At 44.0% G+C, this 19,914-nt stretch overlaps 1 protein-coding gene and 1 pseudogene across 1 annotated transcript; both read right to left on the minus strand.

Annotated features, from left to right (window-relative positions):
- Positions 1-6,134: 6,134 nt before the first annotated feature.
- On the minus strand, positions 6,135-7,088 carry LOC111141062 (annotated as a pseudogene).
- Positions 7,089-7,241: 153 nt separating this feature from the next.
- Positions 7,242-15,143, minus strand: LOC111141099 (interleukin 4). The gene is made up of 4 exons (XM_022493431.1): positions 14,943-15,143; positions 14,623-14,670; positions 9,660-9,782; positions 7,242-7,428 (listed from the first exon to the last, which is right to left on the minus strand). The coding sequence occupies exons 1-4, from the start codon at positions 15,075-15,077 to the stop codon at positions 7,336-7,338; spliced, it is 399 nt and encodes a 132-aa protein (XP_022349139.1). The 5' UTR covers positions 15,078-15,143; the 3' UTR covers positions 7,242-7,335.
- Between the last annotated feature and the right edge of the window lie 4,771 nt (positions 15,144-19,914).

Consider the following 19,914-nt stretch of genomic DNA (forward strand, 5'->3'; position numbering starts at 1 on the left):
CTGAACTGTCTTGTGTTTATGTCCATCCTCATATTAGTAGGTATGGTCTTTGTGCTTGGTATCTGAATTTTGTATAGCTGAGAGATCCCTGTGTCATTTTATACCCCAAGCATTTCATGTTGTGAGTCTTAAAACAGAAATCATTATGAAACACAAACCTGGGAGAAAGGTTTTAAACTGTGCTTCTTCTGGGGCACCTGGGTGGGTCAGTTGGTTAAGTGTCAGCCTTCAACTCAGGTCAGGATCCCAGGGTCCTGGGCTCCCTGCTCAGTGGGGAGTCTGCTTCTTCCTCTCCCTCTGCTCTCCACTTGTGCTTGTGATCTCTCTCTCTCTCTCTCTCTCTCTCTCTCTCTCTCTAGTGTTCTCTCAAATAAAATCTTTTTTAAAAAAGTAAAATGTGCTTCTAATTTACAGCATTTATTTTTGGGGTGCCTGAGTAGCTCATTCATTTAAGCGTCCCACTCTTGATTTTTGCTCAGGTCATGATCTCAAGGTCATGTGATGGAGCCCTGTGTTGGGCTCTCTGCTGGGCATGGAGCTTGCTTAAAATTCTCTTTCCTTCTCCTTCTGCCCCCCACCCACACTGCATTCTTTCTCTCTTAAAAAACAACAACAACTTATTTTACCAAAAATATTTTTATCCAAATTTTGTTATCCTTTTCACTTAGTATTTGAGAACAGAAACTTAAAGAGGCATGTATATAAAATATATCTGACTAAAAGGTAAAAGGAGACATTTCTTAGTGCTAAGATACCATGATCTCTTCCAGAAATTTTGAATGAGCTTAATCTGCAAAACAAAACATTGCTTGAATTGTTGTTAATTATGTATTCTTGTAACAGATATTTATTAATTAGCAGGCTCCATCCTGGGTGGCCTTAAGAGAGTCACGGCAGACACTGAGAAGTTTTGATTCGTCAGCAAGTCTCAGAGGACTTAAATGTGCTTTTTGCATAGGAGACTCCTCTGGCCCTTTTGGGGCTTGCTCTCTTCCTCTTCCCAACTGCTAACTTAGGTCACACTCCTCCAGTGTGTGGAACATGAAAACGAGATGAAAGGCCTGCCATGGCCTAAGCAAGAGAATAAATAGTGCCGCCTTCGCATCCTCTGCCCATCCTCCCCAGCCGAGTTTTGGAGCTCCGACACTTTCACCAAGCCATACCACTAAGGTGCGCCCGCAGGAAACCCGTGTGGTCAGGATGCTGCTGAGGACACTGTCTGTCCCAAGGAAGACCCTGGAGAAATCTCTCTTAAAAAATCAAGTACAAGAACAAAACAAAGCAAAAAACTTAGCCGAGGACCAGCCTAGGGGACCACAGTTAGCCAGGGCTTGCCAGAACTGTCCTGAAGCCACAGCCTAAACTTAAAGTGTGTTGGAGGAGCCTCTAAACACATTTGTTAAAACAGTAGCTGAATGTCTCACTCTTAGGCTGTTTCATTTGCAAAGCAAATCAGGTCTTCAGTCCTCCTTCAGAAGTTGAACAAATGTGTGGGAAAATGATTATGAAGAGGCTACTTCAAAAAGAACCTGTTTCCTCTCAGCATTTATCTTGGGCTTCCTGTGACCCAATCTTCAAGTTACTTTTATCAACGTTATCAGAACATCACTTTGTCTTACCCAAACACGTTTATGGCTCTGACTAAAGAATATGACAGATCACACATTCTTCCACACCTGCTCCCCTCCCCCACTCCTTTTCAGAGGGCTGGGGAAATTTTAGTTTTTAATCAAAGGCTTTATTTCTCCAGTGGTACAAAGGAATTTAACTGGGACTTTACAACTGCATAAAATACTTCTCGGAGTTGATGCTAATCTTAGTGAGAGGATATTGCCCAACCCAACCTAAAAGTACCAGAGTCATTACAGAAATATTATGTTGGCCTTGATTTCTACTCCATCACGAATTGTGCCACTCCGTCACTGGAGTCTTCTGTGTTCACTGTGTGCCTACGCGGTACTAGGTGCCCACACGGTACTGGGTAGAAGGTTTCTGCAATGCTCACAGCCTCCCTCAGGAGGGAGAAGTGACCCTGGAAATGAGAATGCCAACGCAGCACATTGAGGGCTGTTGTTCAGGTGTGGGAATGGTGAGTGGCCAGACCCAGTGTTCTTCCCAAGCAGCTAAGATGGTATCTTGCACATATCTACCTGACCACAAGGTCAGAAGAGGCTTCTTCCCAGGGGAAGTGCTTTTGGAGGTGTTGCAACAAATTGGGTAAAGCATGCTGGGCAGCAGGAGTAACATGAATTTTGGCTTGCTGGGGGCATAGGTAGGATGTTGGACATAGGGCAGAAGGCCATCGGGACAGATGAGCCTGAAAAGGAAAGTGATAGGCCAGGACCCTACTGTGAAAGAGTTTTCTGTAGGGAATGGAAAGCCACAGAGGGATTTGAAGTGGGTCCCTCACATCATTTGTGTTGTAGAGAAATAGCTTGTGGAAAGGCTGTGAAGGAATAGCTAGATGGAGGCTGGGACAATGGTGATGTGCATACCTGGGCCCTGGAGGCTCGCTTGGTCCTGAGCCAGAGGAGCCCAGTGCCGTCTTCTCAGCTGGCTCCCTCGCTATCTTTACTCAGGTTGCCTAGCAGGTACCCAGGTATGCCTCCAGCCCACAAAACATCATGTGTTAGGTTTAGCACTGGCCAGTAAGAAATAGGGAACAGAGGGTTGAGTGCCTAAAGTGCAGCTAGGAGAAGCTAACTGGAAGGCTGGATGAGAAGCACTGCACTGTGGAGAGCTGAGGAGAAAATGAGTATTCGGGGCAAACCCAGTTAAGAAAGTGCTGGGCATGATAGCGAACTAGGGTTTAGTTCTCCACCTGGAAGCGGAACTCCAGCTGGCGCTGATGAATTGAACTCAGGAATCCATTCCAGGAGCAGAGAAGGTATGTGCCTTGCTCTCCATGGAAGCTGGTAGGAACTGAGGGGCTCGCCTTGTGTGCTGTTAGGCCGGATGTACTGTGCTATGTGAGAAAGGTGCTCACTGCCCTCTGCCCTGAAGTTCCCCATTCTCAGATGATTTGGGCACCCTGAGAGGCTCACCAAGATAACATGTGGGGGAGGGTCACTGGCGTGGACCAACCAGGAGCAACAAGAGTCGTACCCCCCAATGCATTCCCAACTGTGGTCCAAGAATGCTCAACAAAAGACATTCAACCATAGATTTGAGTGAAACATGTTTTCTTCGTTCATTTATTCAGTAAGTGTTTTTTTAGCTACTAATGCCAGAGATACAATACATTCATTGGCAAAAGGTGTAGATGGCTGATGGCAGGGAGGGAGTGGTTCAGACGTTGTTGTGTGTCACTAGGCCAGGCAGAGACATGTCTCTCCCCTTCCCCCTGAAACATTGGCTGCTGCCCAGTTTCCTAAATGAATGTGCTTAAATGACGATTGTCTCAGTTTTCACTTAATCCCCGTTTCTTTACTTATTCTTTTTATGTGTGTCTTCGGTTCATGTACTCTCGCTCTCTGGGTGCGCTCAGGGGCTTATTATTGGGTGTTTCCATACAGAGCCCAGAACCACCCGTCCGGAAGTAAATAGAACTGTTAGTTGCATCTTAACCATCGAAACTAAGCTTATGACAGACCTGCCTGGAGCCCGCCTGTCCTTCCGATGGCCCTTTGTAAATCTTCCTTCCCAACAATCTTTCCTCTTACCATCCTGGCCTAGTACACAAATATAACCCACAACTCATATCCTGTGGCAGACTACAGCTCACATTAGCCATTGTATGCAAATGAGTATCAATCAAAGAAGAAAGGAAACTAAAGTACTCAGCTTGGCCTTAGAAGGCTCCATGACTCTCTTAGTTACTTGCTGCCCTTGGCATGCTGGTATTTTATGTGGGCAGGGTGAAACTGGCTGTGGTCAGGGTGAGAATTTAAGCTTTTGATTTGTTCCCTTATTTTGAAAGGGTTAAAAAGATGTTACATGTTTTGGTATAATTTTAGTACTAGTATTAATTTTTGTCACATACGTGTAAGCGAGGATGAAACGCGAGCGCTCATTCACTGTTACTAGATCCATATTCTTGCAGAGAGCATGGCTTCAAAAGGCAAGTTTCAACAACTTGCCACTATCTGTTTACCCTCTTTTTTTTTTTTTTTAAAGATTTTATTTGACAAACAGAGATCACAAGTAGGCAGGCAGAGAGAAGCGGGGGGAAGCAGACTCCCTGCAGAGCAGGGAGCCTGATGTGGGGCTCGATCCCAGGACCCTGAGATCATGACTTGAGCCGAAGGCAGAGGCTTAACCCACTGAGCCACCCAGGTGCCCCTTGTGTTTACCCTCTTAATTAAAAAAAATAACAGCTTTATTAAGTTATGTACTGTAAGTATACTAATATACTATCAGATTCATCTTTCTCAAGTATACAACTCTGGATTTTCATATATCCACAGAGTTACACAGCTGTCACCACTATCTATGATGAGAACATTTTCCTCTCCCAAAAGAAGCCCTGTGTCCATTAGGAGTCGCTCCCTATTCCTCCATCCCCCACAAGCCCCTGGCAACCAGTATTCTACTTTTTACCTCTATTGTTTTTTCTCCAAATTTTTATTTAAATTCCAGTTAACATATAGTGTAATATTGGTTCCAGAAATGTGCAGTTCTCATCACAACAACTGACTTCCTTTTTTTTTTTTTTTTTTTTAATTTATTTGACAGAGATCACAAGTAGGCAGAGAGGCAGGCAGAGAGAGAGGAGGGAAGCAGGCTCCCCACTGAGCAGATAGCCTTGATTCCAAGACCCTGAGATCATGACCTGAGCCGAAGGCAGAGACTTAACCCTCTGAGCCACCCAGGCGCCCCAACAAGTGCCTTCCTTAATGCCCATCACCCATCTGGTCCACTCCCCACTCCCAGCCCCTCCATCAACCCTCAGGTTGTTCTCTGTAGTTAAGAGTCTCTTAGAGGTTGCTTCTCTCTTTTTTTCCCTCCCCATGTTCATCTGTTTTGTTGAAAATGGCAAGATTCCATTCTTTTTGATGGCTGAGTAATATTCCATTATGTATCATTTATGTGTGTGTGTGTGTGTGTGTGTGTATAAAATCTTTCACAGCCTAGTGCTTGCAAGACTCATCCGTATTATAGTGTGTATCAGTACTTCATTTCTTTTTACTGCCAAGTAGTATTTTGTTGCATGGGAATACCACACTTTGTTTATTCTTTGATCAGTTGATTGTCTTTTGGGTTGTTTCTACTCTTTTGCTATTATGGATAATGTGATGAACATCGGTGTAGAGTATTTTGTGCGGATATAAGTTTTCAGTTTTCTTGGGTAGATACCTAGGATTAAATTTGCTAGGTCGTATAGTAACCCTGTTTAACCTTTTGAGAAACTGTCATACTGTTTTCTGAAGGGGCTGCACCATTTCCCTATCACACCAGCAATATATGAGGGGTCCAACTTTTCTACATCTTCGCCAATATTTGTTAACATCTGCCTTTTTAAGTTTAGTTCTTTAATTTTTAAAAACATTTTCTCATTTATGCACATGGTCACAGACTTAACATGGAAAGCCAACAGCCTTCTGTCTTGCTTTCACCAATCCTTATTCCAAGTCTTATTCTCAACAAACCATCTTTCCTTTTTTGTTTGTAGTTTTTATGGTGGCTACTAGCCTAATTCCAAAGCTAAGATTTCTCAATTCACTTACTATGGGTTTCTCCCCACCCAACACTTTTTGTCATGAAAACTTAAAAATGTGCATAAAAGCAGGGTAGTACAATTAGCTCCCAGGTACCCATCCCCAGCTACCACAGCCATCATCTAATGACCACTCTTTCCAACTAGTTTTTGATTTTCCAACGTTAGATATTATGTGTTTAAATTTACCTATTGAAAAGTGAGGGTTTATCTCATTTATCCTACCCCTTCCAAATTTTTTATACTGAATTATTTTTAGGCCTTGTATTACCTGTGGAGTTTTGAATACTTAAATCGCTTGTTCTTACTCCATCACCCTTAGACAGTGTTGTTCAACTAATCCCTTCCCCAAGTGAGCTGGGGGTATTAGTGCCCTAACTTTCTTTTCTTCTGCTTTTACCTGTCAACCTTTTTCAGCTATACATTTTTTTTATAGAGCCTTTTGATTTTTTTATTACTCAAAAAAGCTTTATTTTTTTTATTTAGCTTTCTGACTCTGTGCTTGTGCTTTCAACACTTTGACAACGATTTTCTGTCCCTCGATAATTAAAGCACGCTTGATCCTGTCATGAACACATTTAGCACACATGGAACCACCATAGGCCCTGCTGACGTGTTTTTTTGTTTTAAAGATTTTATTTATTTATTTGACAGATGGAGATCACAGGTAGGCAGAGAGGCAGGCAGAGAGAGAGAGAAAAGGAAGCAGGCCCACCACTGAGCCAAGAGCCCAATGTGGGGCTCGATCCCAAGACCCTGGGATCATGACCTGAGCCGAAGGCAGAGGCTTTAACCCACTGAGCCACCCAGGTGCCCCTGTTTTTTCGCTTCATACAATCTCATAAGGACTTTAAGTTCTCTCTGCTTGAACTCCTCAAAGTCAGTCTGGGCCCACACCACATGCAGATTTGGTACTTTCCCAACTTTCTTGGTCTAAAGGTAAACAATTCTATTACGAGAGGTTTGGGACAGCCCAGTTTTGGTAGAGACTGTATTGTAGGACAACCTACGATGACCTGTCAAACGCTGGACCGTTCTGAATGCCTACAGATGCTGTCTCCGGAAGAGGCAGCTGGACCTTCTATAGGATCAGGTTGATAGCATTCACAGTCTTCTATAATTACAGCAGGTTGTCTGTGCTTTGTCTACTTGTTGGTTCTAAGACTTGAAAATCAAGGGAATTTACATTATCGGGACTTTAAATCTTGTTCAGTGCAGAGCCATGTAGTGTGCTGGAGTTCCATTCCCCACTGCACAGACTCAATGTGACAGCTATGGGCCAGTGGGGGAGGATTGTTCTAGGCATCTAGTTAACAGCTTTTTTTTTTATTCAGCATTAGTGGGTAGTTAGTGGTACTCATGGACCCAGTGTGCATGCTCTCCTATCATGTATGTCCTGTGTGACCTCATATTCTCTAATCACTTTGTGCATTACATCCCCATCTGGAAGGGGAACTCCTTGAGAGGGGAACAGTCTTTCTTCTTTTACTTCTATACCAATTTTAGTCTCCTAGTAAATTAAATTGGTTTCCTCAAAAGTTGTCCAGTAAATAGAGCCGATGCCATTGAAGTGACATCCATGCTGTTAGATTCTGCATATACTTTATTTTATAATTTATAAATATATAAATATTTTAAAAATAAAGCTATTAAAAACTCATAAATTAAAATATTCAGCTTCAGTGCCTGTAGTATTTCTGTTGCATGATCACTTTTAGCCTTTCCAAGAAGTCTTTCAGTGTACTCTTCTTGACTTCATTCACCGAACAGGTCTGCAAAGGAAACATTTCATTAGCTTTCATTGCTAAGTCACTGAGTCTGTCTTTCATGCCTGTCCACTTGAGTCAAGTCTTCTCTGACACTTGCCACCCAGACAGTTCTTTCAAACAAGCAGGGCCTCCAGTCTAGTCTGATTGGGAGTCTGTCTCTGCAATGAGGCCAGCATGGTTTACTCATCTTCTATGCGTGCTAATAAACCCCTAGAAATGGTCACTAACTGTGTACCTTTGGGGGTGCCGCAGACTGGAGAGGTGTGCCACAGCTAGCTTCTGCCTAGGGATCTAACATGAGGGGGAGGCTCAGACCTGCCTGCTGCCATACTAGGCCTTCTGCGTGGCCACCTGGACTGCGGAGAGAGAGATTCATTCCATTAGCCCTCCTGCCCGTAAAGAGCAATCCTCCAGCTTGACAGCACCTTGGGTAAAAAGGATTCCAGCTACCTACCCCAGGTCACTGCTTTAGTCTGGACCTCAGCTCTGTCAGTTTATTAATTACATTGCTTAGGATGAACTACTTCATTTATAAAAGCTTCACTTTCCTCTCTTGGTAAATGGGGACAATTATGCCTACTTTATAGGATAATTAAAAGAAACAGAACAAGTGCAGTGTCAGATCCCTATTCCTTTACCTTCTCTTAGAAATCGGGTGACAAGCTCAGCAAGGGGATGAATTTTCCCAGTTCTTCCACTTGGCACTAGATAACATCTATTCTGGGCTCTTCTTCTTTCCTACACTATCAATTGTCTCCTCCCTACTGGACTATTCCCCGGTGTATTAACATGCTGGATACATGCCCCACCACTTCCTTATTCACTCCTGTTCTTCATCTCTTGTTCTGTTTCTCTGCAGTCTAATAGCAAAACACCTCAAAAGAGTTTTCTGTACTCACTGCCCCTTTCTTTTCACTCCCCACTGGTATTCTCTGTGGAACCTGTTCCAGTCAGGCTATCATTCCAGATCCTTGGCCATTCTCATCTTCATCTGACCTGACCTTCCGATACCTGTGACACACTGGATCTCTCCTTACTAAGAGCTTCTTCACTTGCTATCTGGGGCACTACACACCCTTCAGTTTCCTCCTACCTCACTGGCTACTTCTCAGTCTCTTTTACTGGACCTCTTCTTCCTAACCCCTGTGAGAGTGCTTCTGGGCTCAGTCCTCTGTCCTTGAATTGCTCTATGTCATTCAGATCTAGGACTTTAAATAACGTCTTTCTGAGGACTCTTCATTTTATATCACAAGTTCTGACCTCTCCCCAAAGGCTCAGACTTTTCCTACGATCTCAGCATCTCCCCTTGGCTATCCAAGAGGTACCTCAAACTTAGCATTGATAAATTGAACTCCTGATCTTGTGCTCAACCTCCAGCTCTGCTTTGCGCCCAGTTTTCTAGGCACCAACCATCTCCCAAAAGACTCAGGCTAGGAACCGAGAGGCCACCTTTTACTCATTCCCTCACCCCTCACAGTGGGTCTTCTGGCTCTATGTATAGTTACATCCCAAATCTAATGTTTATTGCTCCCAGTCTGTTGAAATCACTATTACCTCCAACCTGGATTACTGTGATGGCCTCCCAGTAGGGTAGCTTGCTTCTATGCTTAGCCCTAGTCAATTTGTTTACCACACAGCAGCCAGAGTGATCATTTTAGATTACATAAATCAGACTGTAGTCTCTGTTCTGCTCAAACCCTGTGGGTGAATCCTGGCACACTTAGGGTAGAAACCAGAGACCATGTGTGATCTACTAAAATCCCCGTTGTTCAATCTGATACAGCCACCCTGGCTTTCCTACTGATCTTTGAACATGTGAACTTCATTTCTACCTCAGGGCCTTCACACAGCAATTTCCTCTGCCTGGAATGTTCTTTTCCCAGTTAGTCATGTAGCCTGCTCCTTCACTTAGTTCAAATATTTGCTCAGATAATGTCACCAACTGTCAGCCCTCTCCCTCGTGACCCCTATATTCTTTATTCCTTTATTTTTCTTCATAGCACTTATCACTACTGGACATAATACTACATGTTTGTTTGCTTTTCTAACTCCCCCACTAGAACATTCTGTGAGAGCAGGCACTGTATCCCTAGTGTCTAGAACAGCACCTTGCACTCGTTGCCAAGGCAACGAGTGGGTTAATTAATCAAGGGTATTAAGACTCTTAAGGAGGACCGGTTAGAAGTTAGGCTGCTGTCTGTCAGGAGCCAAGTGGTTGGCATGATTGAGCTTACCGTGTTTGCCATGTTCCTGAGGTTCCTGTGAAGTCCTCTGAGCAATCTGTTGGAGCAATTGTGTGTAGAGAGCTGCTGAAGCACAGTTGCAGCTCTGCAGAAGATTTCCTTCTCACTTGTGTTCTAGAAAGAGAAATGCCACAGTTAGCTATATGCCAGCTCTATCTGGAACATGACTGTTTTCCCTGTGATTGCTTCTTTTCAGGAGGGCAAGTAGAGAAAGTGAGTTTTCTCACTGTGGATCAGGTATTCAGATATTCCCTTCATGTGAATGAAGGCTGCTGGCCTCAGTAAACCACCCCTTCCCATTACCTACAAATGCAGCAAACTTCTCTTTTCCCTTAGATGGTTATGCTGAAAGGCTACCTGAGTAAAGGCACTCAGCTTAGTAAATGACAGAGTGGGGGGTTTAAGTCCAGAACCATCCATCTCTGCCCCTGATCTAGGTCTGTTTCTCTCTACCAGGCAAGCCTATATTAGCTTGCCATCAGATTATGCTCTGTCTCATTGCTGTAAGGTTTTAAAGTCCAGGTTTCCGTGGAAATCCTACATGCTTATTGAATAAATGAGTGCCCATCCTGTGGCCTGGATGTTGGTGCTTTGAGCTGTGCTCTCCATTTAGCCTACCCCATGGTGGGAGATGGCAGTGTGTGCAAAGCTCAGAGTCCATGTAAGGAGAGGAGACATCTGCCCATAGAGCTGGAGAGGTGTGCCAAGATTAGGGCTAGGTGCAAGATCAGAGGAAACTTCTGGGAAAGGGTGCGATTGAGCTGGACTATGGACACAGCTTCTGGAAGAGGCCTTTGGCCTAGGAAGTGCAATGGCAGAACCTCTATGGAATGGTGGCAGGCCAGATATGTGTTTGGCCACATGGCTCTTCCTCTCTTAGAAGAGGGAATGTACAGGTGGGAAAACAGCTCTTTTGGGAACCTGGGAGAGGTATTGTGACTCAGTCTGAATCAGGCCTGGTGTGTCCTCTCACTTTGCACTGAAGAACAAAGTCATGGAGTGTGGAGAGTGGTCTTAGCTTGAGCCTGATCCAGCTCAGATCAAGCTGCCTCCAGCCTCTGTGAGTCCCTTGCCACCCAAAGTGTGGTCCAGGAAGCAGCAGCACGGACATCACCTGGGAGCTTGTTAGAAATGCAGAATCACATGCCTGCCCCCTAGACCCCCTGAGTCACAATGTACATTAACATAAACCAACAGGGGATTTAGATGAGAAGTACTGTCGGGGCAATTTTTAAAGTTCTTACATATTTTTTTTCTGATTGTTAAAGTAATATATGTTTACTGCAAAGATAATATGTATTCAGCAAAAATGCATTCTCTCAATCCCAACAGCCAGAGATAAATGTTGATATCTTGATAAATATCTTCTCATTTTAAAAATATTTCTTTAAAAAAATGAGGACCAACTGTTGATCTGTTTTTTAGCCTTTTAACACAATACATAGTACAAGCGTTAAGTCATTGAGTAGTATATAAGAACACGGGATTGAGAGCTGCATGGGAGCCCACGCGGCATATTTGTACCACAATTGGGTAGTAAAGTAAAGTGGCAGTGAGTCATTTGTGTAAATCTTTGTGTTCATCTCTAATTTCTTTAGGCTAAATTCTAGAAGTGCATTTTATATTTTAGGGGTTTTTCCAGGAAGATCTAGACCTAGACTGAGGGACTAGAACCCTAGGCTACAAAAACTTCCCTGTTCCCTTGTGGGCCTTGATGGCCCATTGGCAAGGCCTTTGGAAGGACATGCACTTAATGAACCAGCTAAGAGCTCTCCTGGGCTCTGATTGTAGTTGGAAGTTTAAGAGCAACACCAGTGTCTCGGCTGTGAGAGTCAAGAAACCCCATCAGTCTCCATATCTTTGGAGCGTAATGGGTGAGCAGAGGTGGTGAAGCCAAGTGGGAAGGCAGACACTAGCTGGCTGTGCACATCTAGGCAGATAACTGTGCTGCTGGAGAGAGAACAATGAGGTTCAAGAAGACCAAAAAGAGCTCCTTTGCTTATTTTTTCATCAAAATCTCATGCGACTTTTCTGAAACTTTGGCTTGGAGCCTAGAAATTAAACTGCCTCAGTTTTGAGTATATGGCCTTATAATACAGGAAAACACCCTCTAGACAGATTCTTCTAAGGTGTTTCTAAAGGCAATTAGGATAAAATAGGAATTGAAAAGAGTTTAAATCAAATGGAAAAAAACTTTAAAAGAACCAACTCTCCAGGTAGTTTTTGTGAAGAACTTAAAGTTTTAGTTCCATTGGAATTGCAGCTACAGGGTCCTGCACCGTACTGATGGCTGCCAGTCTGCTCGTCCAGCTTTCACTGCGCGAGGGTATCCTTGCTCGGGCGCACACTCTGATGGCCTAGCGGACCTTGCAGTTAAGGGTTGAAAAGGGGAACTTAGGCTTATGCTAGAAAGAAGCCCATTTATCAAGGTAACATCGGCAAAGGGTAGAACAGCATCTAGGGCTTCTCCTGTGGCAGAGACGCTGTTAGATTTCTAACATGGTTCTTGACTAACTTCACTTAGGGCCATAAACATCTAGTCCTCATGATCTTGTACTCATTATCCCCACCTCGGCCCAAATTTAGTGAGCCAGTACTATACATGAGAAAGTCTTTTACTTCTACTTAGGAAAAAAAAAAAAAAAAAGAATTTGAGGGTTGGCAAAGAACTCTGAGGGATCATGATTCGAGCTCTCTTTCGAAAGGTAGAAATACCTCCCACTAATGGTCCACCCAAGAAATCCGTCATGGACCGGCCAGCTTGCTTGTTTTCCACTTTGCTCTTTCTTAGACCACCTTAGTTTCAGAGATACTGGGCAAGCATTGCCTGTGAAGTCCAGGACTCAGATCCTCACTGTCTCCAGCAACTGCCAAGAACAGGATCCCACCTGACTTGGAGGTAATAGAATTCTTGATCCCCCCAAAGAAAGAAAATTGATACATTGGATTTTGGAAAGGTGTCCTTCTTTGGGAACACAAGGAAGTAACTTTTCCTGCCACATAACCTCCTTGGTGGGTTTTGAAAATAACAGCCTTTCCTTTTTCTGTAATATCTGTAATATTCTTTATACGGTAATATCTTTCTTTATTCTGTAATATCTTGGAGGGAAAGAAAGAATGGAAGGAGATTGGTAATTCAGGAGGAATAGAAGCAGTTTGAGGAAGGCCAGTGAGACAGGAGGAAAGAAGGACTGCGAGGACTTGCTTCAGCAGATGCCTACCCATGCAGTGAGAGCCGATGTGATAACTGATGAAGAGGATGGCCATGAACAACAGAAAGGGGGTGCGGCCTGGCCTGCACCTTGGTGAGGATGAGTATTCTAGAACTGGCCCAGACTGGAGTCACAGAGAGTTGGATCCTTTCTAGCCACCGGTCCCTTCTTAGAATTACTGCTCCTCTATAACCAGTTTTTGCCTTTAACCAAGAGTTATATCATTTTACAGTAACACTTTCCACTAACTCAAGAACTGGATTCCAACAACTTTCAAAATCACTTTCATATCTTCATATTTGGAAACTGAGGCACAAGGAGATACAGAGACTGGCCAAAGACCACCTAGCTAGTTAATGGCATAACTGTGGCTAAAGCCACAAACTATGTCACTTCAAGACACTTTTCACTTTGGGGCCCAGCCCTTGGCTTTGATAGAGCCCTCTCAGCAGCATGGTGCCATCTGGAGAAGCCAGGGCACAGCCCAGTGGACTCCTGGCTGTTTGCTATGTATATAAAATGTTAATAGATTATATTTATATATTATATAATTCTATGTGTATATATAATCTCCAAATCCTTCCAGCCTCCTGATGGACAGAGTCTGAAACAGGATGAGATTCTAAAGGATAAAATTATATAATATGTATTATTAAAGAATATGGTATGTTATGTATTAATATTACATAATATATATGATTGTCTTATGATATTACATAGTATTATCTATAGGACTCCTGGACTCATCTTTAATGAGGTGGTCCAGACAAAGCCCAAGGAACAGTTTTCCTCACAAAGTAGGACGGTGTGTTCTGTGGCCCCGGTGCTGGGATGTGGCTGTGCTAACCTGCGCAGCTGCCCCCTGGCCACCCCGTCCCCGCTGTCCGCGTGGAAAGCAGGCGGTTAGAAGACCACTGGCAAATTGAAGCTTTGGGTTTTTCATTCTCAGTCTTGTGTTTCCATGAAAACAGGAACTGATGTGCACAAACCTATTGACATGGCTGTAGTCATATGTTTGTCAGAGAAAATGCACTATCAGCTGTCAAATCTGTCTCCTCCCACTAAAGATAGGGGGCGGGGGTGAGACGGTACAAGAGGCAGAAAGGCGAGATGCCCAAGCAGCCAGGGCCAGGGATGTGTGGGACCCCACATGGTAGGGCAGTTCCGGACCAAGCTGGAAAGGGCTTGGCAGGACATTGCAGCCGAGGGTCTCTGGAGAGCCGCCCCCCAAGCTAGTGGGTTGTTAGGTGACCAGGCTGCGGAAAAGGAGGGGCTCTGGCGATACCTTCTCTGTTGCCATAGGAAGTCTCTTAGACAAAATGAAAGCTCCCTCGACCTGTAATCTCCATATCTCTATTTGTGACACCATTTGGTTTTTCAGAAATGTGCAGGCCAGAAAAACTTTCCTTCAACAAGCATTTATTGAGCACCTCCTGTATTCCAGGTACTAGGCTGGGATATAGGAGGAAAAGAGGTCCTGTTCCTTGACCAGGATTTGAATTAGGATCACAAAAATCCAAGCTTTCCATTACATACCTTCTAAATCAAGTGAAACCAGAAACACTAAAACATGCTTGGGAGTAAAGATCAGAATTCTCATTCTTAAAAACATCTAACACCCTGTAGTTAGTTTGGGTCTGTTCACTTTCTGTTAAAAAAAAGTTTCTTGTTTGAACACCTGTGGATGGCTTTCCTCTCCCAAGCCACTCACATGCCAAAGCAGACCCCGGAACAGCTCTTACCTTTGGGGCAGTGAAGACTTCGGTGATGGTCAGCTTCATGCACGAGTCCTGGCCCAGAACGAGAGGGCAAGAGACAGAGTCACTTCCAACTGTGTAGGGACATCCTGGCCGGGCGGCCCTCCTTCCTCGAACCAAGCCAACTTCCTACCATCCCTCAGGACAAAAAAGCTCCTGCAGAGAAATCTCCACTCTGCTCCCTGGCTGTCACCAACCACCAACCACCAACTTCTCTGGACGCTGTGGTGCTCTTCTCATAGTCTAAGAAGTACCCACGGCATCTCCAGAACATCTGGAGAGATGGTGCCTGATAGCTTACTCACGTTTCTCGCTGTGAGGATGTTCAATGTTTTGATGATCTCCTTAATGGCAATACTGAAGTTATGTCCGTGGATGAAAGTGCCGGTGAGTGCTAGTAAGCAGACCAGAGTTGGAATCAGTTGGGAGGTGAGACCCATTAATAGATCTCTGTTTGCAATGACAATATGAGGCAAATCAGTTTACTAGGAGAGGCTCACAATGCAATTCTGACAAAGATATCTCTATATATAGATTTAAAATTGCTGAAACTGAGGGAAAATGAGGGAAATTGGAAATTTTCGTTACACCAGGTTGTCAGTCATTTGGGGCCAATCAGCACCTCTCTTCCAGGAGAAAAAATACCTCACAGAAACAGGTAAAATGTTCCTGTGAAATCATACCAATAGGAAAATGAAACCTTTTTTTTAAAATTAACTACAAAGTATCAGCATAGGAAATTACACCATAATTTGTTCTTTAGATTAATCTTATCAGCTTGGGGTTGCTGCTGGCTTTTTGTTTGCATAGAAGGAAGAGGCCACAGGTGTCCGAATTTGTTTTAGTGCAGTCCTCCTGGGGAAAGATAGAGTAATAACAAGAAAGTTTGACTTGAATAGTGTTTCAGCTTGGCTTCTTCCAAGTATGGGTGGCATCTTGGAAACTCTCCTCTTGTGGAAAAGCTGACCTGGGGTTCTTTCTCTAGGTAGAAGGAGAGTAATTGGCACAGACTCTCTCCTATCCCAGCACTCAGGCATGCCATTACTTCAGGTTTAGGACTTTGGCAAAAGACTGATGCCATGATGCGGGACTTAGTCTGGGTCATATCGGACCCACAGGTCCTCAGCAATGCAGGGGCCCTCGGCAAAGCCTGTCTATCTCAACGTGTCAGGAATGACCACTTTGTAAATGGAATTTAAATCCATCCTCAGCTAATTGGAAAAAGAACCATAATCTTCCTGGTTTACAAATTGGTTGTCTTTGTCAACGGCCCACAACCAGCCCTGCTGCCTTAGTCTAATTCCTGTGGCCCCTGCTGCTCTCTCAGGTGGAGCAGGATTCCTGTGGCCCAGTATCACTCAGCTTTTTTCCTCTCTATCCTGTCCACTCCCTTCCCCTGCTTTCTGACCTTCCTCTCCCTACTGATTTCCTCAGGTCACATAGAAAAGATTACTGCTAAGTGGTTCCTGAACTTTGGATCTTTTACAGTGCCTTGCGCTCTGTGAAGGAAAGGATCCAGGTAAGTGTATGAGGAAGGCCCTGTGACTATATTTTGGATCCTTCTGATGGACTGTGGCTCGAGTTTGCCAAACTCAGTGCTATGACTTCTAACGCTGACTATTCGGAATTGGGTTATACTTAAGGTTAAGTGCATGGCCTCCACGAGACGGCCCTCACTTAGGACATGAGCTGCAAATTTCAAGGGTTCCCAGTCTGACCTCACTTTTGGCCTGTTGGCTACAAATTCTAAAGATTATCCTACTTTTTCAGGTTCTGTAATTCGCTGGAGTGACCCACAGAACTCAGGAAACCACTAGACATAGGGTTAAAGCTGTGTTACAACAAAAAGATACCAGTACCACCAAGCCAACAGAACAGACAGAGGGTGAGGGCTAGGAGGGTCCCAAACATGAAGCTTCCTCTGTTTTCTCCCCATCGAGTCAGAATGTGCCACCTCCCTGGCACCTGATGTGTTATGACTCTCAGAGGACTCCCAAGCAGGGCAGCTCACCTGAACTTGGATGTCCAGAGTTTCACTGGTGTGTTGTCCTGTAGGTGTGATTGACTGGGTTACTGGCCCTGCAGTTGACAACACTGTGGACTACTGGTGATGCTGGTCCCCACCCTGAGTTGCCTAATTAACATAAACTCTCAGGGCCGGACACTCTTATGACTTGGGAAGTCCCAAGGATTTTGGGCTCCTTCCCAGGAACTGGTAACAAAGGCCAACCAAATTCTTTACTCTAGGGGTTTAGAAGAGCTGGGACGAAGGCCAGATCTCTCTGGGTAAGTTTTTTGTTTTGTTTTGTTTTGTTTTGAGAGAGCATGTGGTGGAGGGAGGGGTACGGAGACAGGGAGAGAGAGAATCTTAAGTGCACTCCTTACTCAGTGCAGAGCCCAACGTGGGGCTCTATCTCACGACCCTGGAATCAAGAGTTGGACACTTAATCAACTGAGCCACCCAGGTGCCCATGAGTTCTCTCTCTCTCTTTCTTTTTCTTTTTTTTTTTTTTTAGATTTTTAACTTACTTGTTTGAGATAGGGAGAAAGAGAGAGATCATGAGCAGGGGAGAGATGCAGAGGGAGAGGGAGAAGCAGACTCACCGAGCTGGGAGCCCAACCTGAGCCGAAGGCAGATGTTTTACCATCTGAGCCACCCAGGCACCCCAGTGTTTTGTTTTGTTTTGTTTTTAATTTGTGAATAGGTATTTCTTTTTTTCTCAGTTTTATTGAGATATTATTGACATATAACACTTATGGGTCTAAGATGTACAGCATAACGATTTAACTTACATATATCGTGAAATGTTTACTGTATAGTAAGTTTAGTTAACATCCATCATCTCATTTATATACAACCAAAAAAAGGAAAATGTTTTTTCTTGTGATGCAAAGTCTTAGGATTTACTCTAACAATTTTCAAATATGCCATACAGCAGTGTTAATTACAGATGTTGTACATTACATCCCCTGTACTTATTCATCTTATAACTGGAAGTTTGTACCTCTCAACCACTGTCGTCCCATTCCCCCGTCCTCTACCCCCTGTGGTGACCACAAATCTCATCTCTTTTTCTATGAATTTGGTTTTGTGTGTGTGTTTTAGATTCCACATATAAATAAGATCAGACAGTATGGTCTTTCTCTAACATTTTACTTAGCATAATGCCTTCAGGATTTATTCCTGTTGTCACACATGGCAGGATTTCCTTCTTTTTATGGCCAAATAATATTTCTCTGGGTGTGTGCATGTGTGTGTGTGTCTGTGTGTATATATATACACACACACACATATATATATGAGATATACAAATCACAAATTGTCCATTCATCCATCAGTGGACACTTAGGATGTTTCCATGTCTTGATGTATTATAAATAAGCTTGCTATGAACATAGGAGTTCATACCTATCTTCGATGGAATGTTTTCATTTCCTTTGGATGTATTTCCAGAAATAGAATTATTGTATCATGTGGCCTTTGTATTTGTATTTTTAATTTTTTGAGGATTTTTCATATTGTCTTCCACAGTGGCTGCACCAGTTTGCATCCCCACCAACAGTGCAAGAGGGTTCCTTTTTCTCCAGGTCTTCATCAACACTTGTTGTTTCTTGCATTTTTGATAATAATCATCTAAGAGGGGTGAAGTGATACCTAATTGTGGTTTTGATTTGCACGTCCCTGATGATTAGTGATGATGAGCATCCTTTCATGTGTCTGCTGGCCATTCACGTATCTTTGGAAAAATAGCCATTTGGCTCCTTTGCTCATTTTTTACTTGGGTTATTTTTTTCTTTGCTAGGGTAAGTGAGGTCTTCACTACAGAGATGGGGAGACAGAGTTCCTTCCAGGATAGGTGGAGACTTCAAATCCACATTAACTATTATTTGGAGTAAATAGTGCATACTCTGTTTTTGAGGGAAGGTCCAAGTTCTTGAGGAATTTAAAACCTTGAAGTGTGGGGGCGCCTGGGTGGCTCAGTGGGTTAAGCCTCTTCCTTTGGCTCAGGTCATGATCTCAGGGTCCTGGGATTAAGCCCCACATCGGGCTCTCTGCTCAGCAGGGAGCCTGTTTCCCCCTCTCTCTCTGCCTACTTTTGATCTCTGTCTATCAAATAAATAAATAAATAAATAAATAAATAAATATTTAAAAAGAAAACCTTGAAGTGCACACATCCCAGAGGGAAGTCCAGGGTGCAGAGCACATGTCTCAGAGCTTTGGGGCTGAGGGAGAGCTGGAGACGAGGGGAGGTCAGCAGGATTCAAAGCTGTCCATGTATTCAGTAGTTGTTTTTCTGAGTGCATGTCTTCGCTGAGGGCTACACCCCAGGTTTAATGTTGTGGGGGCAGAGATGTAAATCAGAAGAGTGTGTAATACAAAAGGAAGTAGCTCAAAAGCAGAATAAAGCTTCTTTGTTTTGTTTTGTTTCAGTGGTTGGATAAGGGCAGGGAAAGAATGGTAAACTTTCCAGAACATCAAAGAGTGACCTGAAGGTCTCCTTAAAGGATAGGAGAAAAGGACCTGTCATCCCTGCAATGTGGCCCCATGGAAGCTGTGCCTGTGGCTGGCTGGACAGAGGCCTGGGGGATGGGGCCTTCTTATCAGGGACGAGGATAGCCAACCCCCACGTCTCCCAGCCTTCAGGGGTTATGGGTGGTGATTGTACAAGGCAGGCGGGCCAGCACCAAAGCTCAGGGAGAAGCTGACAGCTCTGCTGGGTTCTGACTGTGTCCGTCATAGACGCCCTTCCCTTCAGCCTGTGTGAGCACTGAGAACCAGCCCTGGCTCCTGAGTGGACGCTTTCCCTTCAGACCTTAGAACATAACAGTTTTGAACACTGGGTTTTTGAGTCCAGCAAATAAAACTCTTGTCAACTCTCTGATCATGAGCAGATCACTAATTCTCTATGGGTCTCAGTTTCCTCGACTGTGCCATGGGAACAATGTGGCTCCTCCTAGATTCCTGTGGAGTGTGTGAGGGGTTCCTTGCAAAGTGCTTGGCACTCATCACTCCCCAAGGTGTGGCTGCTGCTGGAGGCTACCTCAGCACAGGCTGGCTCCTCACCTTTCCCAGCCTCCTCCGTAAAGTGGGGGTCATAGCGGTACCTGCTTCATGTGTTTGTTGTGAGGAACAAATAAGTTAATGTTTTTAAGTTGTCAGAATAGTGCCTGGCACTATAGTGAGTGCTCTGTCAGTGACGCATTGCTATTATTATTATTGTTATTATTAGTCATATTTTTGCTTGGTCATGTGACTGTGGTACTTAATCTCAGCAA

The sequence above is a fragment of the Enhydra lutris genome, unplaced genomic scaffold (genome assembly GCF_002288905.1).
Source record: "Enhydra lutris kenyoni isolate GAN:26980312 unplaced genomic scaffold, ASM228890v2 scaffoldscaffold5, whole genome shotgun sequence".
Taxonomy (NCBI): domain Eukaryota; kingdom Metazoa; phylum Chordata; class Mammalia; order Carnivora; family Mustelidae; genus Enhydra; species Enhydra lutris.